The sequence below is a fragment of the Ascaphus truei genome, chromosome 6 (genome assembly GCF_040206685.1).
Source record: "Ascaphus truei isolate aAscTru1 chromosome 6, aAscTru1.hap1, whole genome shotgun sequence".
NCBI lineage: Eukaryota > Metazoa > Chordata > Amphibia > Anura > Ascaphidae > Ascaphus > Ascaphus truei.
The window spans coordinates 72,303,807-72,319,001 of NC_134488.1; the positions used below are offsets into that span (position 1 = coordinate 72,303,807).

General features: G+C 45.0%; 1 protein-coding gene across 1 annotated transcript; it reads right to left on the bottom strand.

Moving 5' to 3' along the window:
• Positions 1-6,466: 6,466 nt before the first annotated feature.
• Positions 6,467-12,536, bottom strand: AURKAIP1 (aurora kinase A interacting protein 1). Its single transcript, XM_075604787.1, has 4 exons — positions 12,451-12,536; positions 12,074-12,165; positions 8,822-9,264; positions 6,467-6,976 (listed from the first exon to the last, which is right to left on the bottom strand). Exons 2-4 carry the CDS (start codon positions 12,123-12,125, stop codon positions 6,878-6,880), a joined length of 594 nt encoding a protein of 197 aa, XP_075460902.1. The 5' UTR covers positions 12,126-12,165; positions 12,451-12,536; the 3' UTR covers positions 6,467-6,877.
• Positions 12,537-15,195: the final 2,659 nt, after the last annotated feature.

The window sequence follows — 15,195 nt, forward strand, 5'->3', positions numbered from 1 at the left end:
GGAATCTCCCTGGTACGGAGAGGAAGGGAGTGGAGTTCCACAAATGCGTGGTCAATGAAATTTCCTGTGGCTCCTGAATCCACTAACGCCTGTGTGAAAATTGGGGGCTGGGCCCCAGGAGAGTGAAACCGGAAGGAGCAGCTGTGAAGGTTGTGACGGAGGAGGAATAGAAGAAATGCCCAGAGAGTATTCGTCTATCTTCACTGGGCACTGGAGTTTCCCGATCTAGGACAATTTTGGGCAAGGTGACCTTTGAGCCCACAATACAGACACAGCCCCCTGACATGTCTCCTAGTTATCTCCTGCTCAGGTAATTTGGTATCACCTAATTGCATCGGTTCCTCCTCAGAGAGAGGTGTAGAAAGCGGGGTCTGAAAGTGGGGGGGGGGGCAAGCCGGATTTTAGGGGTCCTTGGGAACCGGTCTCGCTCGGTCTGTCGTTCTTGCATCCGGAGATCCATTCAGATGCAGAGAGCAACTAATTCCTCCAGATCTTTGGGGGTGCCCGGCAAGTTTGTTCATCCTTTAACCCCTCAGAAAGCTCCTGCCAAAATGCTACCAGCAAAGCTTCATTGTTGCAGCCCGTCTCTGTGGCAAGTGTTCGGAATTCAATGGCATACTGGCCCAAAGTACGGGTTCCTTGACGGATTTTAAGGAGCAAAGCAGAAGAGACGCGACCGGGAGCATCAAATTTTTTTTTAATGTTTGGAGAAAGGCAGCGGCGTCATTAATCAGTGGGGATTCCTTTTCCCAGAGGGATAGGCCCAGGCTCGTCTGTCAGTAGGGAAATGACGTATGCTACCCTGGATCGATGAGTGCTGAACATGGAGGGCTAGATTCGTACTGAATTGAACATTGGTTCAAAAATCCTCTACAAGTCATAGGGTCCCCTCCATAACGTAGTGGATCCGTGGTTCTCTGGGCATAGGGGATGATGGAACTGGCACCGGAGAAGCTGCCAGCAATTGCGGTGCAGAGGTAGAACCCACCTGAAATGTATCTAGCCGGATGATAATGTTCTGAAGTTGGCTGGAAATGAGTACCATCTGCTGGTTTTGCTGTGCGAGGCGTCTCATGATCTCCGAGTAGTTGGAGAGATACGGCTCTCGCTACCTCAACGGGGTCTATGTTTGGCTGAGCAAAATGAGACGGTGCTCGCCTCAAATCAGGAAGCGAACCACAGGGCTGAGATAGGGATGCAAATAAACCGACCAGAGCCCAGGACATAGTGCTGTAAGAGTATCCGTAATCGGTATGGAAGCAGGGGTCAGGGCTGGCGGAAGAGTTGCAAAGTGCAGGTCAGGGCAGGTGGAAGGTAGCGAGGTCGGGGTCACGGTCCGGGGTCAGCAACAGGGAAATTAATACAGGCAAGAGGGTAAAGTGTAACTGCAAAGGCCAACAGGAGCTGCAAACGGTAGAACTTTGCTCGGCGACTCCCTATAGTAACTGCAGCCTTAGGCCGCGCCTATAGTGCCGTCGATGGCGACACGACGGGTGACGTCACCTGTCGCCACAGGCGAAAGGTATATTTCGCCGGGCGGCAGCGTCGCGGGTTTCCCGACATTTGATTGGTTTAAGGGCTGTCACATGAGGCGACAGCCCCTGAAAAATTAAATTTTGCTGGCTACCAGTTTTCGCGACGTCCCTCTGTCACATTGTCGCCGTCGCGCTTACAATAAGTGCACGTGGCGGTGGCGGCGGCGGCGGCGGCAATGCATTTGTTTTCGGGCGCCATCGCCGGCACTATAAAAGCGGCCTTTTAAAGCAGACTGCCAGTACCAAAAATGGCCACAGTGAGCAGAAAGGGTAGGATAGACAGAAAACCTGGACCGTAGTGAAAACCTGGCACTGATCGAGCAGAATCCTTACAAGTTGTGATCCAGCTCCCATTTTCAATATAGGCACCACGTCTGCTTTACACAAATCTTATGGTACTGAGTCTGTGGAAATGGAGTCCTTGAATATTAAATGTAAAGGTTTGGTCATTACAGAACTTCGCTCCTTAACATCTCTTGGATGTATGCCATCGAGTGGGTGCAGGTGTTTACCTTTCTCAGGGCATTGGCATTCATGCAGGCTGGTGTGTAAGTGGTAGCTGTAATAAAGGGCGCCAGGCACTTTATTAGACAAACAAGTTATTTATTCACTGAAGTCACGCATTCTTCATCCCTGGGTACAGCATCCCACAGAGGCACATGGCTTGTCATCTTACTCGCACGTTTAGTGAATAAACGGCAATCCCTTTTTGGTGATCTGATGCTTTCCAGCAGCCTACCAGGACTCTATGCAGGGATACACCTTCTATCAAGGATCCCACCTTCCTATCACCCTGCTATCAACATGCTTCCAGAGTCAGCTTTTGTAAAAAAGCAGAAACCGTCTCCCCCTTTGTTAAAATTTGTCAATTTTTTCCTTGTAGTTGTGACACCCCTATCCTCCCCCCTCACTCGGCTAGAGATCAGTACAGACAGTTCGCGTCACAGACCTGTGAACGGCGGCTCTGACGTCTCAAACTTCTGTTCCAACACCAGGCCTATCTATCAATCTAGGTTGAATCACAGTAGGAAAAATCTTGTGCACCCCCCAGTTTGTGCACTCCAGTATTACTGTATGCCCCAAAAAATGATGAACATAATTTTTGACGTGCATTGAGAAATGTCAGGTTAGTACATATGCACATGCAAGCACAATGTAAAATTAGATTTCCATGTGACAATTTTGCACCCAAAAAGTATTTGTATGATGGGGCCTATGCACTATGTAATGGTATTGTCCTGAAAGTTTGGCTCATTCAAAGATGATTGCTAAATGATATCACCTTTCCCCAGTACATTGGCAGACATTTCCTTATACAGTACCTCATATCTGTCGATGTCCAAGGCACTAAATGAGCGAGATTTGAGGGTTTGAAGATGATCCCTTAATACATTTGAATTGAGTCATAACGTAAGAATCTGTCCCAGTTCAGTCTGCCTCTGTTCCCTTGTAGAGGGGCTGCCTTGTCAGGCTTGTAGAGGGCCTGCCTTGTCAGGCTTGTAGAGGGGGTGCCTTGTCAGGCTTGTAGAGGGGGTGCCTTGTCAGGCTTGTAGAGGGGCTGCCTTGTCAGGCTTGTAGAGGGGGTGCCTTGACAGGCTTGTAGAGGGGGTGCCTTGTCAGGCTTGTAGAGGGGCTGCCTTGACAGGTGTGTCACTTTCCCTTGACCAGGGAGTTTTATGGCTTGAGTTTTGAAAGGGGGGCAACACATTTATTAAGTGTATAAAAGGCTCAATTACTCTCCCCCAGTTGCTAAGAAACACATGGTACCAGTGCCATCATATATAGCTAATATTAATTGTACAGCACATAAATTAAGACTTTGAAGCTTACAGAATCTCACTCTCAGTAATTCATCTGGATATCTACGATCCGTCGCTAGCAGTGAAGGGGTTAACCATAGTTTATGCTCTGTGTGGCTGAAGAATAAGGAAAATGTCTCGTGTTTCCACTTCGCCTGTTCCCTGCTAACATCTTATTATCAGAACTGCACATTTTTGTGGTTTGGAATGCAGCTGCGGGAATATTCTGATTGCTGTGGGTTTCGAGCTAGCATTGCCTTCCCAGCTTAAGCTCTGCCCGATTAGCATTCTTATTACAAAAAAGTTTTATACGTGGGTGAAGAAATCAAATATACGGAGACCTACAGAACAGTGTTGAAATATTCCAATATATGTTGAACAAATTAAACACAGATGGTTATGTATCAAAGGCTCATGGCTGCCAAACAGGGGGGAGAAGGGGTGCAAAAATAACAGTATTAAAAAAAAAAATCTAATTGAAAGCAATGTCGTTTATTTTGTTTGATAAACCTGATGCAGTTTGCTTGCCCCAGCTCTATTGTTGGGAGACTTTGATACATGGCTTCCTTTGCAGCTAAGGTGCTATGCAGCTGCAAAATGTGACTGAAAATGTTTTGCAAGTGCAAAGTGAAATGCTTTTTTTGACATCACTTTGCAGTCAAGACATGCGCAGCAAGAACATCCGTTTTTGTCATTTTAGACGGGCGAGGTTAGAAATCCGTGGATTTTTCTTTGGGGAAAATGGCAGCATTGCAGCGTGACTGCTCCAGAAGAAGTAAATAAAGACTTGAGTAACGTGCGATCATGTGAATCCTATTAAACAAAATACTCAGCTAGTCAGAGCTTCCTGCACTCTTGTTGTTCCTGGCTCGCCAAGATGCTTCAACTACAATACCAGAGGGGACCTTTCAAAGCCGCAGTTCCACTTAGAACAGTTCTCTGGACAATAAAAGCACAGCACTTATTCATGTAGCACATTCTGTGCCGGTTTTACAGATTTGTGACATTCTTTACAATTGAAATACTTTTTTTTTAACTTGGATCCAAAAGTTGTTCTTTTTTGCACTGGTCTAAATCTCAGTTTTTGTATCCCTATCATCACTTATTTGAACCTCTCATCTGCTAGATCTTGCGATCCATTTTAGCAAAGGAATGTTCAGTTATAGTATCAATGGTTCCAAGCGGTTTCCAACCTTTGTTTGTTTTGTAGCACAGTAATGGAGCTTGTTGTACGACAGTTTACAGGTGTGGGAACGAATCTGAAGTTAATTACGTATGGCAGTTGAAGGCAATTTATTGTAGTTTAACTAGATAAATGCCATTTAGTGTTATTATTACTACAATTTCATCTTTACCTTTCACTAAAAGTGGCCACCTGCCGCTCTATTACATGGTCGCGGTCTCTTTCTATACATTCCGTATTTCCGCAATTCTAAAACGCACTATTGATTTAATAAAAAAAAAAAAATTGGGAGGAAAAAAAACCCCACTAAATTAAATGTGCAGAAAAAAATACCCCCCCCATCTGTATTCTATGAAGTGTTGTGCATATAAAAATAGATATATTTGTGTGTTATATATCTGTGACTCTCCCATTCTCTCTCTCGCACCCTGTAATTCCTGCTCTTATCCGCTGTGAGGTGGGGGCCGGCCGTCTCATAGGCCCTTGGTGGTTGTGCTGGGTGCTATGCGTTGTCTCTGAGGCCGGGTGGCTCCTCTCCCATGCTGGGCTCGGGGTGCACGCACGGACTGTCAGCTGGGGGGTTGCGAGGAGAACGGGACAGCATGGGCCCGACCCGCCGACCACCGCGAAGAAAGCAGCCAGGGGATTGGACGGGACAGCGGGGTGAGAGGTTAGAGCTCGGCGGTTCAGCCAATAAAAATGCGGAACACAGAGATGGGGAAGCATGTCCAACCAAAGCACAGGGAACAGAACGCGGAAGCAGCACAGCCAACCAGGATCCGGGACAAATAGTAGAAGGTGTGGCATATTGGTACAGGAACCAGTTACAAATACCAGTAGCCGTTTTTCAAAGACATCGATTATAAGACGCATCCCGATTACAGACATGTTAAAATGTGAAAAAGGTGCATCTTAGAATCGAGAAAATACGCTATATACATACACACACATTTATATACATACAGGTTGTATTTGGTTTAATAGTCACCTTTAACTGGAAAACGTGATGCATTCGTGGAAGAAATTTGTGAAATGATAACACCTGCAGACACTTATTAATGTCCTTCAGGGACATTGCAAATCTGAAAAACCCAGTGGCACAAAAATGCCCCTTACAATACCATATATGTACTTTATTTAACCCCTTCAGCGCTGAAGCAGACAATATCTGAAATAAATAACCCTGTAGCAATATGCTCACTTTTCCAGAACCCAGACAGTCTGCAAAGCTTGTCTAACATTACAGCAAGCACCAGTCATTTCCTCTTGGCAGCACTATCTCCTGGCTACAGACAGCTGTGATGTCGCAGGGAAGCGTTCCTACTCATAAAGCGAACACACACACTTATAGACCTCTGTGCATTAGCTGTAACGATTACAGTACCATGAATTATCCATAATGTTATTTCTGAGCCACATACTGTGCTAGATTGCTAGCTCTTCAGGGGAAGGATTTGTGTATTGTCCTACTTTGTACTTTTCACCACTGTATGAGCGCTGTGGTGTAGCACTGCTCGGTGTCAAGAGATGGGAGAGGAAGTGTGATTTTAGCACCATCTGGTGGTTATAGATGTGTAGTCCAGGGTACAACTCATGCCAATACTGGCAGCTGCCATTTTATACTACAGCAGGGCCGTAACTATATATTCAGGATGTAACAAAATAAAACCCGTTCCTCATTAGTTTATTCCTTTCCCATTTTTCATGTTTCTTTTATAATTTAATATACATTGACAGTTTTTTTTTATTTATTTCAGGACAAAAAGTTACGATAGCTGATGTAGGCCTAAAGACTAATGATAACTGGCAGGATTTCACAATAAAATGTAGTTATGGGTCATTTTTCACATTTAAAATTGCCCGAAAAAGGACCTGTAATGCAGGTTATTCTCACAAAAGACCCGTGTATGTAATAACAATGAGGACCTTGATGAATAATGTTATCTGTCTTGTCCATCTGAAGATATTTATTGTTGTAGCCTAAATATCACACCTTCAAACGTTTGTGTTGCAAGTGCAAATTGTGTACAAATAGTAATAGAAGAGACTGACGTTGGAGAATTGATGTACTAGTTACTCAGGCGTCCTCACTGCATACATGGATATTCTTCCTACAATCCAGGGAATTACATGGGACAAATCCTTATTTAGGTTGTTTGCTTTATATACACTAAACTGTACATTTGGGATGTTTTGGGCTGTAAATACCTTTTGAAGTCCACAGGGATCGTCAGTCGAAAACGGCTGCATTAGCGTATTTAGAAGTTACCCCTTAACCTTAGTCTGGACAACTGTCAGAGCAACGTTGGCAAAAGTCTCATTTTTATTTACTATACATAAGTTCTCCGTTTCACTGCCTTTCAATGTTTCACAAAAATCTTTGGAGTCTGCCAGCCCTCTGGTGCCTTCTCCAGACCGGCTTTCTTCCAGATACGTTTTAAATCTTTTTCGAACTTGTTCTGTAAAGAAAGTGCATGATGAAGAAGGTGAAAGCATCTGCCTAGGTAACTGTGACTGAATCCAATCTACTACATTGGAAGATAACATGTTTGCTCCTGGTTCTGCATTCTATCTATAACACATACAGAAAAGCTGTCAGGAGATGGAGAACCATATGGCCCCATAGTCTGACCATTTTTACGGTAAAGGTGTACACAAATCCCTACTGTATTTCAGACTTCTGACTCATTTTCTAACCAGTTAGGTTCACATGTATATATTATGTACACTTCCACTGGCAGTTTGATCTGTCCCTATAGTAGCTCTTAAAATGAGGAGATACCAGTACTTAATTTATAAAGTGCTGTATCCCATTATTCCCATTGTATATCAATGGTTTATTCTGAGCTTCAATGCCCCTTTATGTATTATTCTTTAAAGCCGAAGAACCGGCTGAGAGCAGGTAATAGAAGTTGCAGAAGCCTCACGCTTCCCCCGATATTTAATTTAAATGCATTGGGGAAGAGTGTGGGGCATCTGCAACCACCATGCCCCCCCCCCCCCCAGTTTGTGCCACCCTGCTTTAAAGGATACGAATTCTGAAATCTTAAGTTTCTTTTCTAAACAAACTTTCTTATAAGAGGGTACTGAGATTTCATATGAAAACATTGTGATGCTTTTTATGATGTCTGCATTCAGGCACATGTGGTGGCCAGTTTGAAGCACCAAAAGTTACATCACCAATCCTGGTAACATTAAAATAATGAAACCACCACTACAACAATATGAAATCTCATTGCACAAGTGGTTATTGGAAGACAAAAATAAATACATCTGTATGCTCAAGCAAATACCTCGTAAATGTATCATTAACTCATGGAACAGCACAGCTGGTTTGCCTGAAGTCAGCTCATTTTAAGTGTATGTACAAAGACAAACTTACATGGGCTGTCGCTGGACATGCAAGTGAGATGGACTGAGATGCACGCAGTCACGGTCAACTTTATATGTGCATACAACGGTTATTGGAGTTATGGTGGTGAGGAAATATAAATTGAGCAAGACCGTGCACCTGTGAGTAATACTCATGTGCCCTGCCCTGAGGCTTGCATTGGCTGCAAGGCATTCTAACACACTTAACCCATCAAGAAATTGGTTAATAGAAATAAGGACTCCAAGTTACACTGTGCAGCTTTTGGTACATCCTATTACTGGAAGAATGACAAACACTTGCTCGATGTCTACATGAACCAGATAGCAGGCTGGATATGGTAATTTGAGCAGAAAGAAAGGATCCGGCGCCACTGCGAGTGACAAACATCCAGGCTACTTCCGGGTAAGTTGAAAAAACTTTATTGGAACATCACACACACAAGGCTACACCAAGATCTCCCCGTCAACGCGTTTCACGCTATGGAACAGCGCTTCGTCTTGGAGTGACGAAGCGCTGTTCCATAGCGTGAAACGCGTTGAGGGGGAGATCGTGGTGTAGCCTTGTGTGTGTGATGTTCCAATAAAGTTTTTTCAACTTACCCGGAAGTAGCCTGGATGTTTGTCACTCGCAGTGACGCCGGATCTTCTTTCTTTCTGCCCAACTTCTCTGAAGGCTGCACGCTGGAAAACAGAGGACAGAGAGCTGGACCCAGATCGGAGAGCATCTAGAGGTAAGGGAATTTCCTCCCAGCCCTGATCAACTTAGAGGTCCATATTTGCACCCTCCATTCCGTTCCCAAGTGATTACACTGACACCCACGGGTGCTGGGACTATTTACCGGAGCGCAGGACAGTTTTCTTGTTTATGGATATGGTAATTTCACAATCTAGCAAATGCAAATATTCTTCTGTTGTGTGCCAGCCCGCCTCACCTGCCGCCTACGCCTGCGTCCATCGTTTATTCTCCGGCGCAGGAACTTTGTGCGTTTCTGCAGCTTCTTATACTTATGCTTGTTCATCTTTCGCCGCCGGATCTTCAGGACATTCTTGCACTGCATGGAGCCACCCTCCTCCCTTCTGTCACTTATATCCTCAGCGTACTGATGGGAGGGGCATTCATAGGATCTTGTTGGTTCTTGATGTTCTTCATGAGTGTTGAGGGCCTCAGACCTTGGCAGGGAATAACGTATGGCAAGCCAGCTCTCCAAGGGGCTGATGGACATCCTGCGGGGCACCAGTATTTCCTCCAGCTCAGGGTCCATGGCGTACCACCGCTGAGGCGGCGCCACGCTCTTTGAGGGCTGCTGTGTGCTGTAACATGCAGATGTGCTCTGGTGGCTCAGGCTCACAGAGCCACATTGTGACACGAGACACCCTGAACATGGGAAAACAAGTTAAAAAAGCTCCTCCATCTAAAGTAATGTGATACTTCCTGCACTTCATCATCTATACTTGTAGTATTCATATGTGCTAAAGAAAACTAGACTTGTTGCATTTTGGGGGGGGGGGGGAGAACAGGGTTTCTCAAGCTTCTTTTCATCATTTATCAGTTCTGTATCAATAACCAACAGCATTATTTTGCACAATAGGTTTCCAGACCTAAATAGTAAATAAAGTAAAAAGCAACCCTACTGCTTGCTGAAAAATATATATATTTTTTTAGTTTCGCATGGGAAAAACTACCAGTTGCTCGCTTTTGTAATTCTGCCCATTTTAAATACTCTACTTCAAGTGTTCTCAAATTTTCCTATAACATTTACAACTTCACTGCTGGTAATCTTTTGGAGGACCATAACACTTAGCTTCGATCATTATTAAATATACATTTACATGGTTAATGTATTGCACTGGAACTATATTTGTAGATTTGCTGTCAGTACAGCCACAGATTTCAGGAAAGAGCTGCATGCACTACAGTCTTGAAAAGTTTCAGTGACTACCAATAAAGTCTTTGGGGACCACTGCTGGAAACAAATCCTCACTGGCAATTTAAAATGGCCACTGCTCTTCACACAAAGCAAATACGTTTTCATGAAAATAAGAAACGGGTCGAAATGACAGTCATTTTAGAAAGAATGACAATGGAGAAACATGACTACAGCACACGGTATCAAGGTCTATTACTACATCACTCATTTTATGCAGTGACTGCTGATTTAATTGCCAACTGCTATAGTTTTCAAGTGAACGGCTTAACGATTGGTAACAGATATTGCAATTGAATTAGTAACTTCCAATGCTGAAACATCGTTTTGAAGACAAAATTCGGCAACACACTGCTGGATCATAACACCCAAACTAAACGGTAGTATTGTTAACTCCTTCCCTGGCAGATCAATTCACCTCCTGGCAATTTAAGTGTTAAATGAGATTATTCGATAGTAGTACAACACCTCAGTGCCATATTACTAATTACTTCTAGTCCCTCAATACCAATACAAACGACTGGGGAGGGTTGAGTCCTGCCCAGCAGGGGGTAGAAAAAAATAAAAATAAAACACTTTCAACAAATCAGGTTCTAGCAGCAACAGAGCACGCAAATCCGGGCAGGATGCATCACACAGGTCTTATAGCGTAGTTTACTGGCAGGGTGAAGGCCCAATAATTACTCTGAGATACTGGGCCAGGAGGCCATACAAGGTCAGAAAAGAAAAAAAAAACCTTTATTAGCATTAGAATGCTTTACAGAGACTCTAATTGATCAAACAGATCATAGAAGGCCTTTACAATACTAAGCGCCACCTGCTTAGCTTGTAAGCAGGACTGCATTGCTTTCCGTTGAATACCATTAATGCAGGGGGCAAATTTTAGCACAATTGGCCAGGACCATGGATAAGTGGTTTTGAATGCACTTTGAATTCACAGCTCCATTCAATCTAACCACCTCCAGTGTACATCTGTCACCCCAAAGGTGAAGCCCTGATGGGGTTTCCCAAAGAGCTGCACCCCTGTGCACAGGACCAGCGTGCTAAGGGATAACATGTGCTTGTACTTTGAGGAACGTCAACCCCACCCACTGGAATGTTAATGAGCCAAGAGGACAAAGAACCTTGTATTCGCAGCTGTTGAACCTGGAACCCCTTCAGTGTACATCTGCGTCGCTCCAAAGGCAAAGAAACTTTGATTTGAGCCGTTTTCTGATGTTTGAGCCGTTTGAGCCGTTTTCTGATGTTAACGCTTCTCTATTTCAATCTGAAGCTCACCAGCCCTTTTATCCCCTGTAGAGAAAAGAGGAAACTGGCGCACAGTCCAATGAAGTGGGTCCCAGTGGGACCCACTTCATTGAACTGTGCGCCAGTTTCCTCTTTTCTCCACAGCTATCCATATCTACTTGGCTGCACGTCTACTAGGAATCCAAAGGACCAGTGCAATATGTAAGTACCTTTAACACTTTGAGGGGGACCATCCCCATTGGAGGTATTATGGGGGTTTATTGCTTGCCCCTACCTCAGGGATCTTTTGGCCCCACAGAGGATGTTATGTCTTATTAGCCTGAGTTCTTTTTTCCATCAATTGTGTGATCAAACACTGGAGCGCAGTTGTCACTACAAATTTTACTTGTATCACCTGTACCCAATTTTCCAACTCTGTCTGTCCATGAAATGTCTGTAAACTGACTGTATAACCCCTTTTCTTTTAATGTAACCGTGTATTGTTATAACTCTGTGCCCAGGATATACTTAAAAACGAGAGGTAACTCAATGTATTACTTCCTGATTAAACATTTTTATAAATAAAAGTCCATATCTGCATGCTTCCCCCTGGCTGAACGAACATATTGTGGCATCTGGGAACCATTGGGCCAATCTTCTTTGTGTGAAGACTCCCTGTACTAAGATGTCCCAGAAAACCAGCAAAGCCTGTGAGGAGACACCCTACCCCATTGGCCTATGTGACAATTTAAAAACAAAACGGTGTGAGGAAGCTGGCAGCCTTGTAGGACCCGAGTAATTGAACGTTTTGTCCTACCCCCACCTCAAACCCTCATTTGTTTGTACTGGTATAGGGATGAAGAGCAAAACATGCTTTTTTACTTTTATTTTCAGAAACTGGGAACACTACTGAACAAAAGCATTCTCCATCCATGCAATTAAATAAAAAAAACACTTATTCAGCCTGGGACTTCGGTAGGTGGTGGTGAATGGATCAAAGTAACGAGGTTATGTGGCTTCTTTGCTCATTACCTGCAAAGCGCGGGGCTTTTGGCAGATGTGAAGTTAGCCTGGTGAGCCACATATTGGATCAGAGAATCTGTCACTTCCAGGGTCATCGGGCTCTGATTGGGGGAAAAAAAAGCAATTGTGCTTGTTAAGGCACTTTATTGATTATCCTGATGCACTCTGATACACACATTCCCCCAGCAAATTACACAGGCTGGAGTTCATACATCTACACAAGCCGGCACAGAGAGACACAAAGACACACACACGCCGGCACAGAGAGAGACACACACCTACACAAGCTGGCACAGAGACACACACGCCGGCACAGAGAGAGAGCCACATCTACACAAACCGGCACAGAGACAGACACACACCGCTGACCCCTAAACACCTCTCACCCCTTAGTACCCTCACACTTCCCTCCTCTCCTCCTCTGCACACACTGACATCCGGTCCTACAGTAACACATTTCCTCTATCTGTAGCTAAGGCTGCAAAGGTTCCAAAGTACTGCAGCTCCCCGTAGTGCTCGGCGACTAGAACAGCAGCCAGAGCAGTTGTGTTGTACCCGGCTGGGACCGCTGCTCTGCATGTGGCTAACCAAATCCAACACAGGGAGAATCACACACGGGGGTCACAGGATACCACCACAGCTGGGAATCATTTTTGGCACCCTGGGAATTACAGTGGGGAATCACAGGGCAGTTACAGGAGGGGTCACAGGGCCAGGGGAGTATCAGGGCAGTGCACAATGGCAGCCTTTGACATGGACAATCTTACTTTAAACGCTGGGGTGTCAGGCAGCCAGCAGGAGTGGGCTGGGGCCCTGATGAGAGCTGGGCAAGGCCGCCGCCACCACCACAAGTGGGACCGTGATCCAGTGGCGGAGGACTGGCGCTTGTACACCCAGGCACCACAGTCACAGCAAACAGGATCCCACGCGAAAACCGGCACTACCATCGGAGCGCCAGCTCCTGCAGCGTTTCAGAGCAGGACCAGGTGGCGGGGGGCAGGATACTGTGGGGCCCTGTGCAGCAGCACCGGCCAAAAGCCGGGACACACATCATGCTTCAATGTTGGAGGTCTTGGGACAAATGTAACATTGTAATGAAATATATCTGACTTGAGTGACACACTTTTCGTGCTCTATGTCTGACTGCTTTATGTCTTAGGCCTTGGCCATGTTTAGCGCTTGCTGGTGGAAGCGTGCTGACGTGCGCTCCCGCTCAGCACTGAGCACCTACAGCCGCAATTAGACCGGCTTTAGTAGGGACTCACGTGCGCTTCCGCGCGCTTGCGGAAGCGCAGGTCTTAGGGGAATTTAAAATTCCCCCGCTTGCCGGCGCGACAGGCCGGTCACGTGAGCGGTTCGCCCAATGAGGGTGAACCAGCTCCGTGACGTCACTGGCCCGCCCCCGGCCAGTGACGCGCCCGCTCCCTGACGGCCCGCTGACAGCGCGTGCGGTAAGCAACCGCAAGGCCAGGGAAAGCATCCTGCAGCTAACGCACACATCGCTGGGGCTGCAGGAGCGCGCGCCTGCGCCACAACCGTGAGCTCGGCCTTACAATCTGCTAATCGGCTCTGACCCTGGGAAGATGGGAGGGAATCTGATGAAAATGAGGGCACAATTCCTCACCCCAATGCCATCTTAAGGCATGGGCTAACTGGGCTGTAACCAAGGAGCCCAGACCTTCAAAGGGACCGCCCCCTTTCAGAGGCTCCACAAATATGCCTGCCCCAAATTGTCATTTTAAATTCGTAGTTCTAACTGAATGCCGCAAACGTTACTTAAGTAATAATCCCTGAAGATCAGGGCATTACTGGCCAATAATGCCCTTGCTGGAAGAGTCGAAGGCCCGAGGCAAAGCCTGGGGGGGAGAGAGAGGGGAGAGAGAGGTGAGGGGGGAGAAGAGAAAGGTGATGGGGGTGGAGTGGAGGGGGAGAAGAGAGGATAGGTGGGTGGGGGAGGGAAGTGGGGGGACAGTGATTTTTAAGTACAAACTTAATAAAAATCAAATAATAATTACCTCAGCCCAAGCTACAGTATACAAGTGGTGGAAGAAATATTACTTTGTTGCAAGCAACAGTTACTCGTTGGGACCTGCCAGCTTCTGACAGCACAAGCAGCTGTGAGAGAGACTGCATACAGTATGCTGCCTAGCTGCAGTATGTGAGAAGAGCAGAGGTGCAGCTGTGAGAGAGCCTGCATATGCTGCCGTGTTGTGTGAGGAGAGGGGCAGACTGGTAACAGTTTTAAATTTGGCAGTTTTTAATGTTAAATTCTCAGTGCGCCCCCCTGCATATCTGAAAGCTGAATTAAAGCTGCAGTTCAGCCAATATCCTGCATGTGTGTTTTTTTTAATAAATCAGTTCTGTAGTAAGAAAAAATACTTTTAGCATTTTCTGTTTTAAAAAAAACAACTTTGAAGGACCAATTTTCTTGTATTCTATTTTAACAAGCATGCTTGTTCCTATAGCAACGATTAACATTCCCCATATTTAAAGATGTCGCCAAACTTTGCCGATCAATAGACGGAGAACGAATTGACCGGCAGCTATGCGGTTTTTTAGGTAATTAGAGATTGCCCACATGAAACTATTGAAGTAAAAAAAAAAAAAAGACTGAACTGTAGCTTTAACATGTTGCCAAAAATTCCGAGCATTACTGAATGAATGCCTGGAATTTTAACCAATCAGAGTGCAGGGATTTCAATAATGCTCGGAATTTTAAAGCTCTAGTCTATAATTATAATTAAATAAAAAAAAAAAAAGTAATATTTTAATGTTATTACAACAGTATATTGCTTTTAATTTCCTTGATGACAATTGAATCAGATATACTTCATAACATCAAATTCGATTATATACTTCATAACATTGAATTCGATGATGATATTTGTGACTTTGCAAATAAAAAATACAGATGGTAAAATATAATGTTTTTATTTGTAGTAATATTTGCAGAATTTCAATACAAGTTTTGAATGTTTTGTGGTAGAGTAAGGGAGATGATCCCTGAGCTAGTGCTCTAGATTTAAGTGAGATAGTCTTGGTATGACATTGCATCAAAGTAAGTCCGTAATGTGTCAGTCCAGGAGGCTGCAGTAATTCAGGGGCGGGCAAACTTTTTTTGCTGCACCCCC

Coding starts and splice junctions, on each gene's coding strand:
- AURKAIP1 (XM_075604787.1), bottom strand. CDS start 12,125: ATGTGGCTCACCAGGCTAACTTCACATCTGCCAAAAGCCCCGCGCTTT. Junction 9,265..12,073: donor AAAAGCCCCGCGCTTTGCAG/GTAATGAGCAAA, acceptor TCCCATGTTCAG/GGTGTCTCGTGTCACAATGT. Junction 6,977..8,821: donor GACGCAGGCGTAGGCGGCAG/GTGAGGCGGGCT, acceptor CTTTCTTTACAG/AACAAGTTCGAAAAAGATTT.